This window comes from Haliotis rubra, unplaced genomic scaffold (genome assembly GCF_003918875.1).
Source record: "Haliotis rubra isolate DU_JTF1 unplaced genomic scaffold, ASM391887v1 Scf38, whole genome shotgun sequence".
NCBI lineage: Eukaryota > Metazoa > Mollusca > Gastropoda > Lepetellida > Haliotidae > Haliotis > Haliotis rubra.
Genome location: NW_025767057.1, coordinates 1,771,281 through 1,784,188, shown reverse-complemented (window position 1 = coordinate 1,784,188; position 12,908 = coordinate 1,771,281). Strand labels below are relative to the sequence as shown.

At 38.9% G+C, this 12,908-nt stretch overlaps 1 protein-coding gene across 1 annotated transcript; it reads left to right on the top strand.

Moving 5' to 3' along the window:
• Nucleotides 1-1,442: 1,442 nt before the first annotated feature.
• On the top strand, nucleotides 1,443-12,184 carry LOC124286307. Its single transcript, XM_046722665.1, has 4 exons — nucleotides 1,443-1,525; nucleotides 5,442-5,567; nucleotides 6,741-7,019; nucleotides 10,926-12,184. Exons 2-4 carry the CDS (start codon nucleotides 5,495-5,497, stop codon nucleotides 11,363-11,365), a joined length of 792 nt encoding a protein of 263 aa, XP_046578621.1. The 5' UTR covers nucleotides 1,443-1,525; nucleotides 5,442-5,494; the 3' UTR covers nucleotides 11,366-12,184.
• Nucleotides 12,185-12,908: the final 724 nt, after the last annotated feature.

Here is a 12,908-nt window from a genome sequence, read left to right as displayed (position 1 = left end):
ATTTTGTCGCTCTATCTACGCTGCTGTAAACAAGTTATGGCACAGAGTCCTGTTGATATTTGGGATGCTATTTTCCCAGTAAGGCCACAGGTCGATACTATGAGCATCACGCCAGTAATCGGGACACAGAGACATGCAAACTGACATCAGTAGTAACTACCCACTCTGCGTGGCTGGAGTTCATTTACACAGTTTAACGATGAAACATTATTCAGGAGCTTTCGGCTCGATTGGTGTGTATTTCACTTATTTCACAAGCCGACCAGTTCTAGTTCTATTCAATTTATGTTTATTCCCAGCACCAGGCAGGGTAACATCAAATGCCATGTTCAAACTTCATTGGAATGATGTATCCTTGGATCGAACCGTCAGCCTTCCGCTGTCTTGGCAGACGCTACATCCACTTGACTTCGAATGCGGCTGTACTTCCATTACAGCCAATGAGTCTTCATAAGTGGAGATGTTAGTTGACGGCAATACCGCCTTGGAGCCGCTCTGACCTGGTGAGAATGTGTGAGTGAGTTAGATCTAACGCTGTGTATGTTTCATAGTAACCGGTCGGTACATCTTAATAAGGATGAAGGTTTAAAGTGGCACACTGCATAGATACGGCATCCAAGGGGCATTGCTCAATCGATGTCCTCGGGATTGTTATAAACACGAGATAGCAGCAGTATAGTTTTCTCTTCTCGTGCAAACGTTTACTTTCTGGTGTTATCACTTTTTCGTCTCATGTTATCGCTTTATATAAATGCGATGGCACTATGTACGCTTTTCGCTACCATATAGAGTGGCTTTCCATTACAGTACAACCACTGACAATGGATATAAACTCTAAAATAAAAGTCTGTAACCCCGCCCATACCACACACAGACGCACGCACGGACACACGCACGCACGCACGCACGCACACACACACACACACACACACACACACACACACACACACACGCTCTCTCTCACACATAGCGGGACCTAGGTCCACTACAGGTGATGTAGCTGTGCACTCAAACTGACTGACCTTAGTCAACTGAATCATTATTCAATACTTCATCGATCTGTTCCATTAGGCCCAGTTCGAAGGTTTACATGTACACGTGCACAGGTCCAACACATATATATTTAACTGAAATCAACCCTTAGATTTAAGGTAGTGTTAGTGAACAACGCGCCCCGCTCCAAATGGATCGGATTAATACCTGTCGCGCTTGTATTCTTCGTCCTTAATGGATGTATGTTTATTCAGTCAGACTTTGCACAACTAGAAACACAGATTTATAGACCTTTCAATGCATCAGTCACAAAACAGTGGAAATCGATAGCCAATCCTAACACTCAAACACAGAATCGGCAAACAATATACAATCAAACAGTGCATGACAAATGATATGGACCGCTGGTAATCTGCTTTGCAATGATGACAAGCAATGGTGGAGATAAATAAACATTAACTCTCGCAGTGAACAGATAGACTCATTAACCCGGGGAGACAACTCTCGTGTGGCTTGCAGTCCAGGCGTCAAGGTAGGTGTGTTTTTACATGAGAATGGACATGCCACCATCACATACAATAATTTCATGTGATTTATTATTATCGCCTCGTATCGTCAGTTCGAATATTCGCGCTGAATTCCTGGTCTGTCTGCACCATGCTCGTATATGTTGGTACTCATCTGTCCAATGCACCTGTGTCATCACCTTTGTCAGCCTCTCATTTAACACATGTTCAAAGCGTTGTCGGAATCGTACAGTTGACTATGTATTTAGCACAGATACCTTATCAATACGAAAAGGATTTCACTTTTATTTATTTGCACCAATTGGTGACGTCTACGACGTACGAAACACAGGAAGGTTGGTACTTATTCCATTGTTTACCGGCTTTGCATGACAATTAAACACGGTGGGTGGTATCTTCTCTTGCGTAATGTGACCCATGCTTCTGTTGGTTCAGCTGTGATAGGGATGACACAGCAACATTAAAGGGAATGTCGATATTCCAGGAAGGCATGTTTCAAACACTTTCATCTTTATCAGCTAATCACCTCTGGGTAGGTTTTGTTAAAGCGTATATTAATACACACTTGCTCCCGTCACTATATGGCTGGAATAATGCCGATGTGACGTCCAACTCAACTCAACTCTGGGTAAGTTTAATGTGCTATATGCTTAAAACCTTTATATATGTGATAGACAATGTTCTTGATGAAGGATTTTATAGATATGTATATATGTTACAGGAAATATGTATAATCAGTAAATATGTATAATTACTGAAAAATTCAGTAATTATGTATAATGTCTGATTCACTCAGGAATTATGTATATTTACTGACATTTTCAGTAATTATACATAATTCCTGAAATTTAAGAAACAAAATTATACATATTTACTGACATCATTTGAATTACTGAAATATTGATATTACTCTTAAAGTCAGTCTGGTTTTCATAGATATGTCTTCATTTTTAGGAACAAGGTACAGCACATTGATTTTCATGAATTTTTTTCCATTGTGTTCGTGAATATTTATTTGAACATGGGAGTGTTGAGTAACACATTGAATCTTTGCCTTGTAACACTTGCAGCGATTCGTCTGACAACGCTTTGAGCCAGCACAGTTGCATTTAGTGAAACCTTGTCCACTACAGTAAGAGTGTTGGTGAACAGCTTGCCGAAGGGAAATGAAAACCTCCGTGTTGAAGTCATCTGCAGAGTACAGTCTCGTAGCACACACGTCGAATTGGTTACGAGCATACTTCCTATCGAGCAACTGCTATAGTACATTTCACTGCTATAGTACACATTTCGCTGTCACTGCACTCAATCACAACACCCATCACATTCCGAGGGTCAGCTCTGCCTCTATCAACATTGGGAATGTACACAGCTACATTATCTCCAACTTGGACAGGTGTGAGAACACGCTTGCTCCTCTGTACCATACGCTCTGCCTGTTCAGTTTGAGCTTCACACGCTCTTTTCCTCTGCAGCTGAATGGCTTCTTGGTTGGATGAAATGGCATCTAGTTGACTGTTCTCTTCAGTAGTCTTAGGTTCATCATGTGACGCTATAGTGTTCAGTTCGGAGATGATCTCCTCAGCAGGTTCAATTGTTGACGATTTTCCAGCAGTAGTGTCAGATTCCTCAAAGATATTCTCTTGAGCAGGTTCAGCTGTCGATGCTGTAGTGGCATGAATTCCTAAGGCAGCTGGCATTCAACACACAGGTTCTTGAAGAGGGTCAATGCTTCAATGGTTATGTTTGCGTACTTCTTGGACAGTTCATGAACCATTTTGTCCCGTCCCCCATGGCCCGTCGCAATGTGACCCCGTTTGACAACTTCATAGGTCTCTTCTATGGAAATGAAGTACAGGGGTGTTTCTTCTTCGTACTGACGTCTTCTTATCAGTCTGTAGTGTCACCACACTGAAGAACTTCATACTCTTAAGAAGACAGTACTGATGAGGAGTCTTCTTGGAGGTCTTGGATGCTTCTAGGAGGTCGCTGATGATCTTGTAGTATTCTTCCTTTGGTATCAGAACACGTTTGTTCGTCTCATAAATCTTGAAAAGTCCTAAATAAGTATAATCATGTTGTGACTGTACTGAACTTAACCTTTGATGCTGCTGTAATGTATTTACAGGCCATGATTTCAATCATTTAACATGTATTTCTTACTAAAAATGCTTAAAACCCTTTATTGTTTGAATACCGTGAAGACCATGGTTTTCGATAAATAAGTATAATTATGTTGTGACTGAACTACACTCAACCTTTGATCCTGCTGTATTTTATATACCATAAGATGACATATCTATGAAAATCTGACTGATTTTAAAAGTGATATTAATATTTCAGTAATTCAAATGATTTCAGTAAATATGTATAATTTTGTTTCTTATATTTCAGGAATTATGTATAATTACTGAAACTTTCAGTAAATATACATAATTCCTGAGTGAATCAGACATTATACATAATTACTGAAATTTTCAGTAATTATACATATTTACTGATTATACATATTTCCTGTAACATATATACACTAAACGCCAAAAGAAACGTTACCCTCCTTCTTTAATGACGGAGGTACCTATGTTCAGCTGGTGTTTTGATGCGCGGACGTCCACTTCTTGGTCTGTCTACGGTGACCCCAGTCTGTCTGAAGCCCTGAATAAGTTTTATAACCGTGATACGGTGGCATCCGAGGGCGTTGACAACAGCATTGTATGTCGACCCCATCTGCACCATCCCAATGGCTCTTTCTCTCACTTCAGCTGTTAATCGTGGCATATTTCTCATACTTGTGTATCGTATCATGTATTATAGGCTCTCTTCATACCCTATAGAATCATTTTACATGTGAAATGGATGCATATACTTCTTGAATAATGCTGCGTTTTGGCGATTGATATTGCCGTGTAAACAGAAAATGGAAAAATGTTACTTTGCAAGCAAACATGTTAACAAAGATACTTTTAGATATTCCTAAACATTCTTTCACAATATCAAAGACACGTTTTACTTGTTTTCACTAATGCAAATCAGCAGAAAATGTTCTAAAAGACTGAAATCATAGGAATGATTATTTTACAATTTTACACACTCTACAACAGTTGTTTCTTGTTTAAATAGTTATTGCTGTTATAATCACTGTTATTGGTTATTTCGGCATGGACGAATATAGGACAATTTAACTCTTCTGGAAAAGATGCATTTCACCTAATTTGAATATGAATGCATTTGAGAATTATTTTTCATGATTTGCATAAAGCTGTGTTGTTAAGCTTTCTTGTAAACTAATACCTTTTAACATATGTTTGATAGCTTTTCAGTAATTCATAAGGTAGGAGGGTAACGTTTCTTTTAGTGTATCTTCGAAACTACAGAATAAAATTTGCGTAATGCATATCCTACAAAAACATAATGTTACCACTTTCAAAGCATTATTTTATTTCTTGGCATCGTATTTTTGAATTTTGTTCTGATTATTTGTATATAGTTTAGTTTGTTCGAAATTTGGATTTTATTCTCGTAATGTAGATCATGGTCTCACTATAGATCAATTATTTAATTTGATTGTTGAAAATTCGATTTTTTTTATCACGTCGATAATTTTCTTGACACATTATCAGAAAATTATCCAAATTACGAGAACAAATACATGAATTTTAACGATTTTTGTAAGTAAGGGAAGTAGCTATAAACCAAGAAATCTTCATGAAAAAGAGTTACACCAAAGCGATGCCATAAGACTTCCCTATTATTCCTATGTACAGTGTATGCTCTCGGCTATAACTACAGTGCTATGAAACTAAGAATGTATGTTTTCGTAACATGCCTGTATGACAATGCATTATAGGCCTTTGACAGCCTTATTAGGAAGATGACTAAAGATTGAATGATTGACTGTAATATCTTTCATATTCTCACTAGTGCAAGTGCTCGACCTTGGCAGCAGTTGAAGACACCCATGCAGGACTATAAGCATGGCACCATGGATTGTCTCCGTGCTTTGTAGTCTGGTAATGCTGACTCTGGCCTATGTCACAGGCTCCCATGGTAAGATATTTGTATACAGTTTTCATAATTTGAGAAATGTCAAACAAAACAAATTCTCAGAAATACACATAGCTTGTTAACTAGAACTGATTTACATTTGAAATGATATAATTTGTGTACCGACAGAACCCATATCGTAACTATGATCTATTACTAACTTATCTCGAAATACTAATAGGTCGTTGCAGTTTCAATCGGCCGAAGGAATTCGAGCTGGATAGGTCGCCTTGGGTGTTCAAAACATAGCTGTTGTACCTGTCAGTGATGTCTTAGGAACAATCCAAGTCAAACTCGTAATCGTGTTGATAAACATGCTATGAAGACGTACATACATATTTCCCTTAAACATCAAATTTTGTGGGAATTATATAATATAAAGACGAGATTCATACCTTGAGTGTTTCATATATAAAATATATTAGGAACACAACTATATGTATAATGCTTGCCAAAGGCTTGAGTAATATGTTTTCAAGAAAATATGAGTATTAATAGAAAGACCACGGGATTCAATAGAAATGAAACTACAAGTTCCTAAACTTTAAAGGGTTTACAGGTTTTCCTTTAAAATCACAACATACAGAGTAAATTGAACCTCCGTTTATACTGTTTTAGACTAAAGGACATATTTTGCTCATCTGAATTTAACCCGAGATAATTCACCAATGTTTTGGTAATATAGATCTCGTGAACAGTTGTTCGAACCGTAGTGATAGCGGCTTCGGCAATCCATATCTATAAGGATATGGCCCGGCACAACTGCCTGGGAAGTGTACATTTTGTTTGTATGCCTGTATCTTTAAACTTTATTTGCTTGAGTGAAGGGCAGTCGGAAAGCTTACTGCTTATGCGTCCGCTTGTAACACGGACAGCCCACAGTCCATATTGGAACAAGGCATGAAGCCTATTTATGATGGGGGCGGTGGAATTGCCTAGTGGATAAGGCGTTTGTTCGTAATGCCGAAGACCCGGATTCGATTCCCCTCTGGTGTCACAGCCATGATAATGCAGGAATATTGCTAAAAGCGGCGTAAAACTAAATTCACTTACCCACTCACTATCTATGATGCCCCGTTTACTCGATATTGCTAGAATACTGCTAAATGCAGTTTATAACCATACCTTGTGTTTTAAAATCACCCTTGACGTGGTTCGTTTTACCCTGGGTTTCAGAATGCTCGGTGAACTGCCTCGCCTGCAGCGCCGACGGTAGTTGTGTGAGTTGTTTGGCGGGGTACTACGGTGTTAACTGCACACCCTGCAACCCTGACTGCAACAACAACAACTCCGCGTGTCTGTTTGACCTGTGCGCTGAAGGATGTGTGAAAGGGTTGTACGGGTACACCTGCGACAAGGACTGCCGACAGTGCCAGCACGGCTGTGACCAGTGGAAGGGGATATGCCTGGACCCGTATACACCCACTACCCAGTACTACCTAGCTGGCAAGGAGCGTAAGTTGTTTGTTGAAAATACCGTTTTGTTGAACCATGCTTCCCTCATGTACCGAGATGCATTAACAGCAAATTGCAGAAAACATCACAACTCACTGTTATATTCACGGGTTAAAAGTGCTGATTTTACGAATGATTCAAACAATATTGTGCAGTATATGATTTTGATGATTTTATACAGAAAACATAGGTGAAATTACGTGTACCTGCAGTATACATATCTCAAAATATTTTTATTTATTTTAACAGTATCAGACTGTTGCTATGCATGAAAGAAAACAGGCATTTTCTCATTGAGATCTAAAACATAAATACGTAATAATTTCATAATGTATTTATCATGTTCATACATCTATCAGTGGAGAAGGTTCCCAATTGACTGTACTTTCAAATGTTTGTGACGGATGCTACAGGTGCGGTCGAGTACGAGCCTATTTAGGGACCGTTAATTATTTATGGCAAGGGTGTGGTCGGAGTAGGGTGATGATGATGTTTATGGAGAAGCATGTACAATGTGAATGTCCTTCCCCCATAAAATTTATGTTAAAGTAAGTGACCCCCCTGCATGTTATGTACAAAATAAATGAAACCCCCTCCCCCAATATTTTTTAAGCATAATTCTATATTTCCATATGTACAAATTTGATGACATCACCACCACCACACCACCCCACCCCCCACCTCCTCAGAACAAAATGGGTGGACATTCAGAAAAAGTGCAAATGCTACAATATGTGCAAATGCGTGTGGGGCATGGCCAAAGGGCAGTGGTCAGTTACAATATGTTCAAATGAGTGTGGGGCATGGTCAAAGGGCAGTGGTCAGTTACAATATGTGCAAATGCGCGTGGTCAAAGTGCAGTGGTCAATGGTTTTTATTCAGTGTACAAACAAATGTACGTTGGATTAGCGACAATACATGGCGCCCAGATGAATCCCTTTTTAAAATATTGGTATCCCTGTCCGGATTATTCTCAAAATATTTCATCTTCTTGTATAGTCATATATTATGCTATAATCTATTATTATGTCATTTCGTGGTTCAATGGTGGCTGTAATATTGTAAATAGGAATTACTATAATATGATAAGAATTATTTGTACATTAGGGCGTTAGAATAATAGGAAACCCATGCTTGTATTCCGACTATATTATAAGCATGTGTTTATGTGTGAATCACTGTCCAAAACTCTGTAATCGTGAAAATGTGATGGTATCCGGCCTCACCAGTTTCAAGAAAAGTCACATGTTCACCTTAAAATCACCGGAACACGTGGTTACAACTTTGTTTGAAGTTGTTACATATGATTCAAATGAGTGAGTGAGAAAGTTTAGTTTTACGCCACACTCAGCAATATTCCAGCTATATGGCGGCGGTCAGTAAATAATCGAGTCTGGACCAGACAATCCAGTGATCAAGAGCATGAGCATCAATCTGCACAATTCTTAACCGATGACATATGTCAACCAAGCCAGCGAGCCTGACCCACCCGATCCCGTTAGTCACCTCTTACGACAAGCATGGGGCCTAACCACCCGATCCCGTTAGTCGTCTCTTACGACAAGCATGGGTTCCTGAAGATCAATATTCTAACCCGGACCTTTACGGGTCCAAAATGATTCAAAACAATTCGTTACAGGTGAAATAGATACCAGCACACCAGTCTGATATTCGAACTACGTGCTCTCTTAATGTTCTGTAGGAAATAGAGATACAGTAATTTTTGGCCTTTAATGACTAAACTTTGAACGTTTGTTTAATCGTCGCAAAAATCAGTAAACAAGTTCCTATTGAAACAGACAGGGTGTAAATTACTATTTTCAGGAAATAAGTTCAACTTTTGGAATAAGCTATACATATTACAGTTATGTAAATTAGATGACAGAAAGAAAAAGTGAACCAACCAGCTTCACAATATGCACTGTTTCCCGTTATGATTCTCTCGGTCATAGTTCACAATATTGGCACGTGTAAAATATATACATTTATTACCCACGTGGTCAACGTATGGGTAGTTGCATACTAATCTCGTACGTCACACGAGTGTCGTATCGCGTTGACCTGTGTCGTAACGACTTGACCTGAGATTCTAACGATTTGATTGGATAACCGATGACCTCTCAATTAGGTCACATTCTGACGTAACTATTTTTCATTCATAACAAACACGTGAATCCATTCATTCTACAACTTAAATGCATTGTGGGAATGTAAACATCGCGAACGTTGCCGTGTCGCTGTTTAATTGTGAGTCGAACTGAGACATTATACCCGTCGAAAAACGTAAACGCAATGTTTCCACCAGGGATGTTAGCCGAATGAAGCAACTGCAAACCAAGAAACGGGGTGCTACGGAGTAGTTTACTGTAGGAGGCTGTATGAGGCGATGACAACTGACATGCATCGTGACGTCGGTTACAAAGGCAGTGACGTCATTACAGTGACGTCATGCAAATACTGTACTACAGTACAAAACTCTTCCGCAACCTCTTTATGAAACCGGTTTCGGTTTGAAACCAAAATATTAACAAAAATACGCTATTTTGTCAATTTAATGCATGTAAGACGTGGGTAATAAATAAAATACCACACTCGGTCTCATTACATACGAATTATACGAAACTCGTGACCTTCCTGTGTTATCTGACCTCGCTTTCGCTCGGTCAGATACCATAGGAAGGACACTCGTTTCGTATAATTCGTATGTAATGAGACCTCGTGTAGTATTCTCTATGGATGTCTAAGGTCTCGGGATTATTAGCAACAAAGTTGCTGTTTGACATATAGAGAATTTCACCCGCTGTGTGTTGACATCAAATAGATCAACACGAGTCAATAGAGGCTCAACACTACGAGACTTGGAACGAGTTTTAAAATTTATCTTTGAGTGTTGACATATTTGTTATTAAATGACATGAGGGTGAGATTCTGTTTATCCTAGCCAGTTATTCTCCTGATACTCATGTGTGTAAACAGTTACAGGCATTGTCTCCAATGTGAAAACGTGCAGCAGTAACAGTGAGGTTAGTGATGTCATTTGATTATAACGTCATACCAACTGATGACACATTCTTTTAAAAGTATTTTAAATTCAATGTAAATGCAACGATATCTCCCCTGGAATCGAATTTTAAAAAATCCCCAGTTACACAGCCCAAAATACATTATTTGTTTCGTGTTGAAACGTTAACCGGAATACGTTCTTGAAGAACTAGGCGTGAAACCAACATTAAAGCGAGAAATGAGCTGTAATTAACAATTGTATTGTAAACTTAACTAACTTTAAGATCAAATCAACACAAAGGTCCTGTGGCAGGACAACGTTGTGAGGCAGTACACATTCAGAGATGATATTATGCAAGAGTACTGTTATAGCAGATTGAATAACGGTAATGATCGTGATATTCAACTCTCAGCAACAGTAATCCAGCTTGGACTAAAGAGAAAAGCGTATCCAGAGTGAGATCATCGTATACATTGCTTGTCTTCTTGTGGCTGGAGGTGTAAGGTGAGATAAGAGGCAGGGCTACATATATACCTCTTTAAGGTAGATGATTCTGGAATAAGGTTCTTGTAACCCTTTCCAAATCATTCTGTCTAAATTGTAGAACAGGTCTAAATATATGTAACCCTTTCCAAATCATTCTGTCTAAAATGTAGAACAAGTCTAAATATAGCACATCTCTTTGCTTACAAAGGGACTATATATATATAATATAAATGTGTGTGCGTGTGTGTGTGTGCATATATATTTATATCTATATATATATATATGTGTGTGTGTGTATCAGAGTTTAGTGATTATGTCACCATTATTTTGACCAATCCCTACTACAACACATTATGGTATGATGGAAATACTGGCAAAAAACGTCGTTAAACTCAACTCAATGACTTCTGTTTCAGATCTTCCTCTTCACATGAGTTACAAAATCATGATCGGTATTATGTCCATAGCCGGAGCGGGCATTCTCTGTACCATCTGTGTGTTCGTGAAGGAAAAGAGGTTTCGATACACCACATTCCACACTGTGTTTCGTCGGCCAAGACAGCGGCCTTTACGTATGAGACGCATTCCTAGAAATAACAGTACCCGTGAAACATTCATCTGGGAAACGGTGCCTGACAATATAACGGTGCTGTCAACAGAAAATATGACATCTTGCGACATTGCAACGCAATCACTGACTTCTTCCAATCATATCTCAAGTACCCTTAAATCTGAAATTATCCCGCTTAATACCAAACAAACTGTACGGATCCTTATCTCACCACCATCACCGTGTAAATCACGTGTTTTGGAGCAGGCAGACTTCCCTCCCACCTATGTCTCCTTGTTTCCTTAATTTGTTTCTAGTTCAGAGTACCTTTCGTTCCACTGTGCTTTGAAATATATAGTATTGTTGTCATGCAGACCTTACTTCTTCCGATACCCTGTGCTCTGGTTTCCATACTCAACATGGTATGTGCTACTGTTTCTAAAACGAGACCTAAGCCCTTTCTACACATTATATTGCTTCCTCGAATTGGTCTTGGTGTCAAGCCTCCACTCTACACACCTTGTTCGATATCAGGGCAACTGCTTTCAGGATATTGCCCAAGCCATTTGCCAATTTGGAAAACGGAACCGCCATATTCATGATGAAACAATAATGAAATAATTCGACCCATACTCCAATGATGACGAAGAATAGCTCTTTAAATTTATAGGTGTCCATTGTGAGCAATGCACCTCAAATATATATTTGCCATATTGCTGTTTGTTACCTCTGACACTTTCTGACTATTTCAGTTTGACTTAACCCCCCAAAAGCCAACAATAACGTGGCATTAAATTTAATTTACATGGGCTTTGAAAATACAAAAGCCCCAAATACTTAACTGCTGAGGGGCATCTCAGACAGTTCATCATTGGAAATCAATAAACATTATTTTTTTAGGCGCATATTTATATTTCATACATAGTAAGTAGCTTCAAGTTTCTTGTACCAGTCGTCATGGAATCTATATGTTCTTACAAAACATTGCCAGTCACATGTTGCTCTTCACAACAGCTGTCGGAATGAGTGGTGATTAAATGGATATAATTATTACAATAACACGTCATTATTTTTCAATTCAACTTCAATTTAGAAGCTCAAAATACTTTCTTTTGCCTTCAGTTTATGTACGTAAACATGATTAAGTTGTATATCAACACTTGGCTGCATTAAACATCAATGTTTGTGTCGGCGTTCGAGAGGTTTTCTTATCGACACGTTAATTAATGGATTGATTACATTCGTAATATTTCATAAGTTAACGGTGGCCTATAAGGGGTTGCACAAGACAAAATTAAACTATAAATAACTAATTCCTACAATTCTGTGTTGGCAAACAAGCACTGGAAGTGGTTCATCGTGGAAGCCGCTGTGGCTGCGTGGTTTAGATCTCTGGCTTTGTGTGCTAGCGATCAGATGCCTCACCACGAGAGTGTGTACTGCAAACCCGACAAGGTACTAGAATCTCTTCTTTGTGGGAAAATTGTGATCCTAACTATAACATATGTTACGAAACTGGAGGACGATGAGACTATGTGGACGAGCTGTTGTTCTCTGCTGATTGACCATTCGGGTGCATATCGGCAAGTTTAGCAAGAGTTTTACTAAGTGCTGTGGGTTTGCCAACTGTCGGTGATCGATTTTCTACTGGGTATCTGAGGGTGTTGGTCCTCTCCCTATCTTTTGTCATCCCGGGTCCATCAGTTGGGAATGGTGACAAATTTGAATGACCTAATGGGATATGGCACCCTCACTGTATTCTCAAAATGAAAAACACTTAAGACATGTTTGTAATTCGCATGGGGTGTACACAAGTGAAAACTCTGACACTTCAGACTTGTTTTGTTGA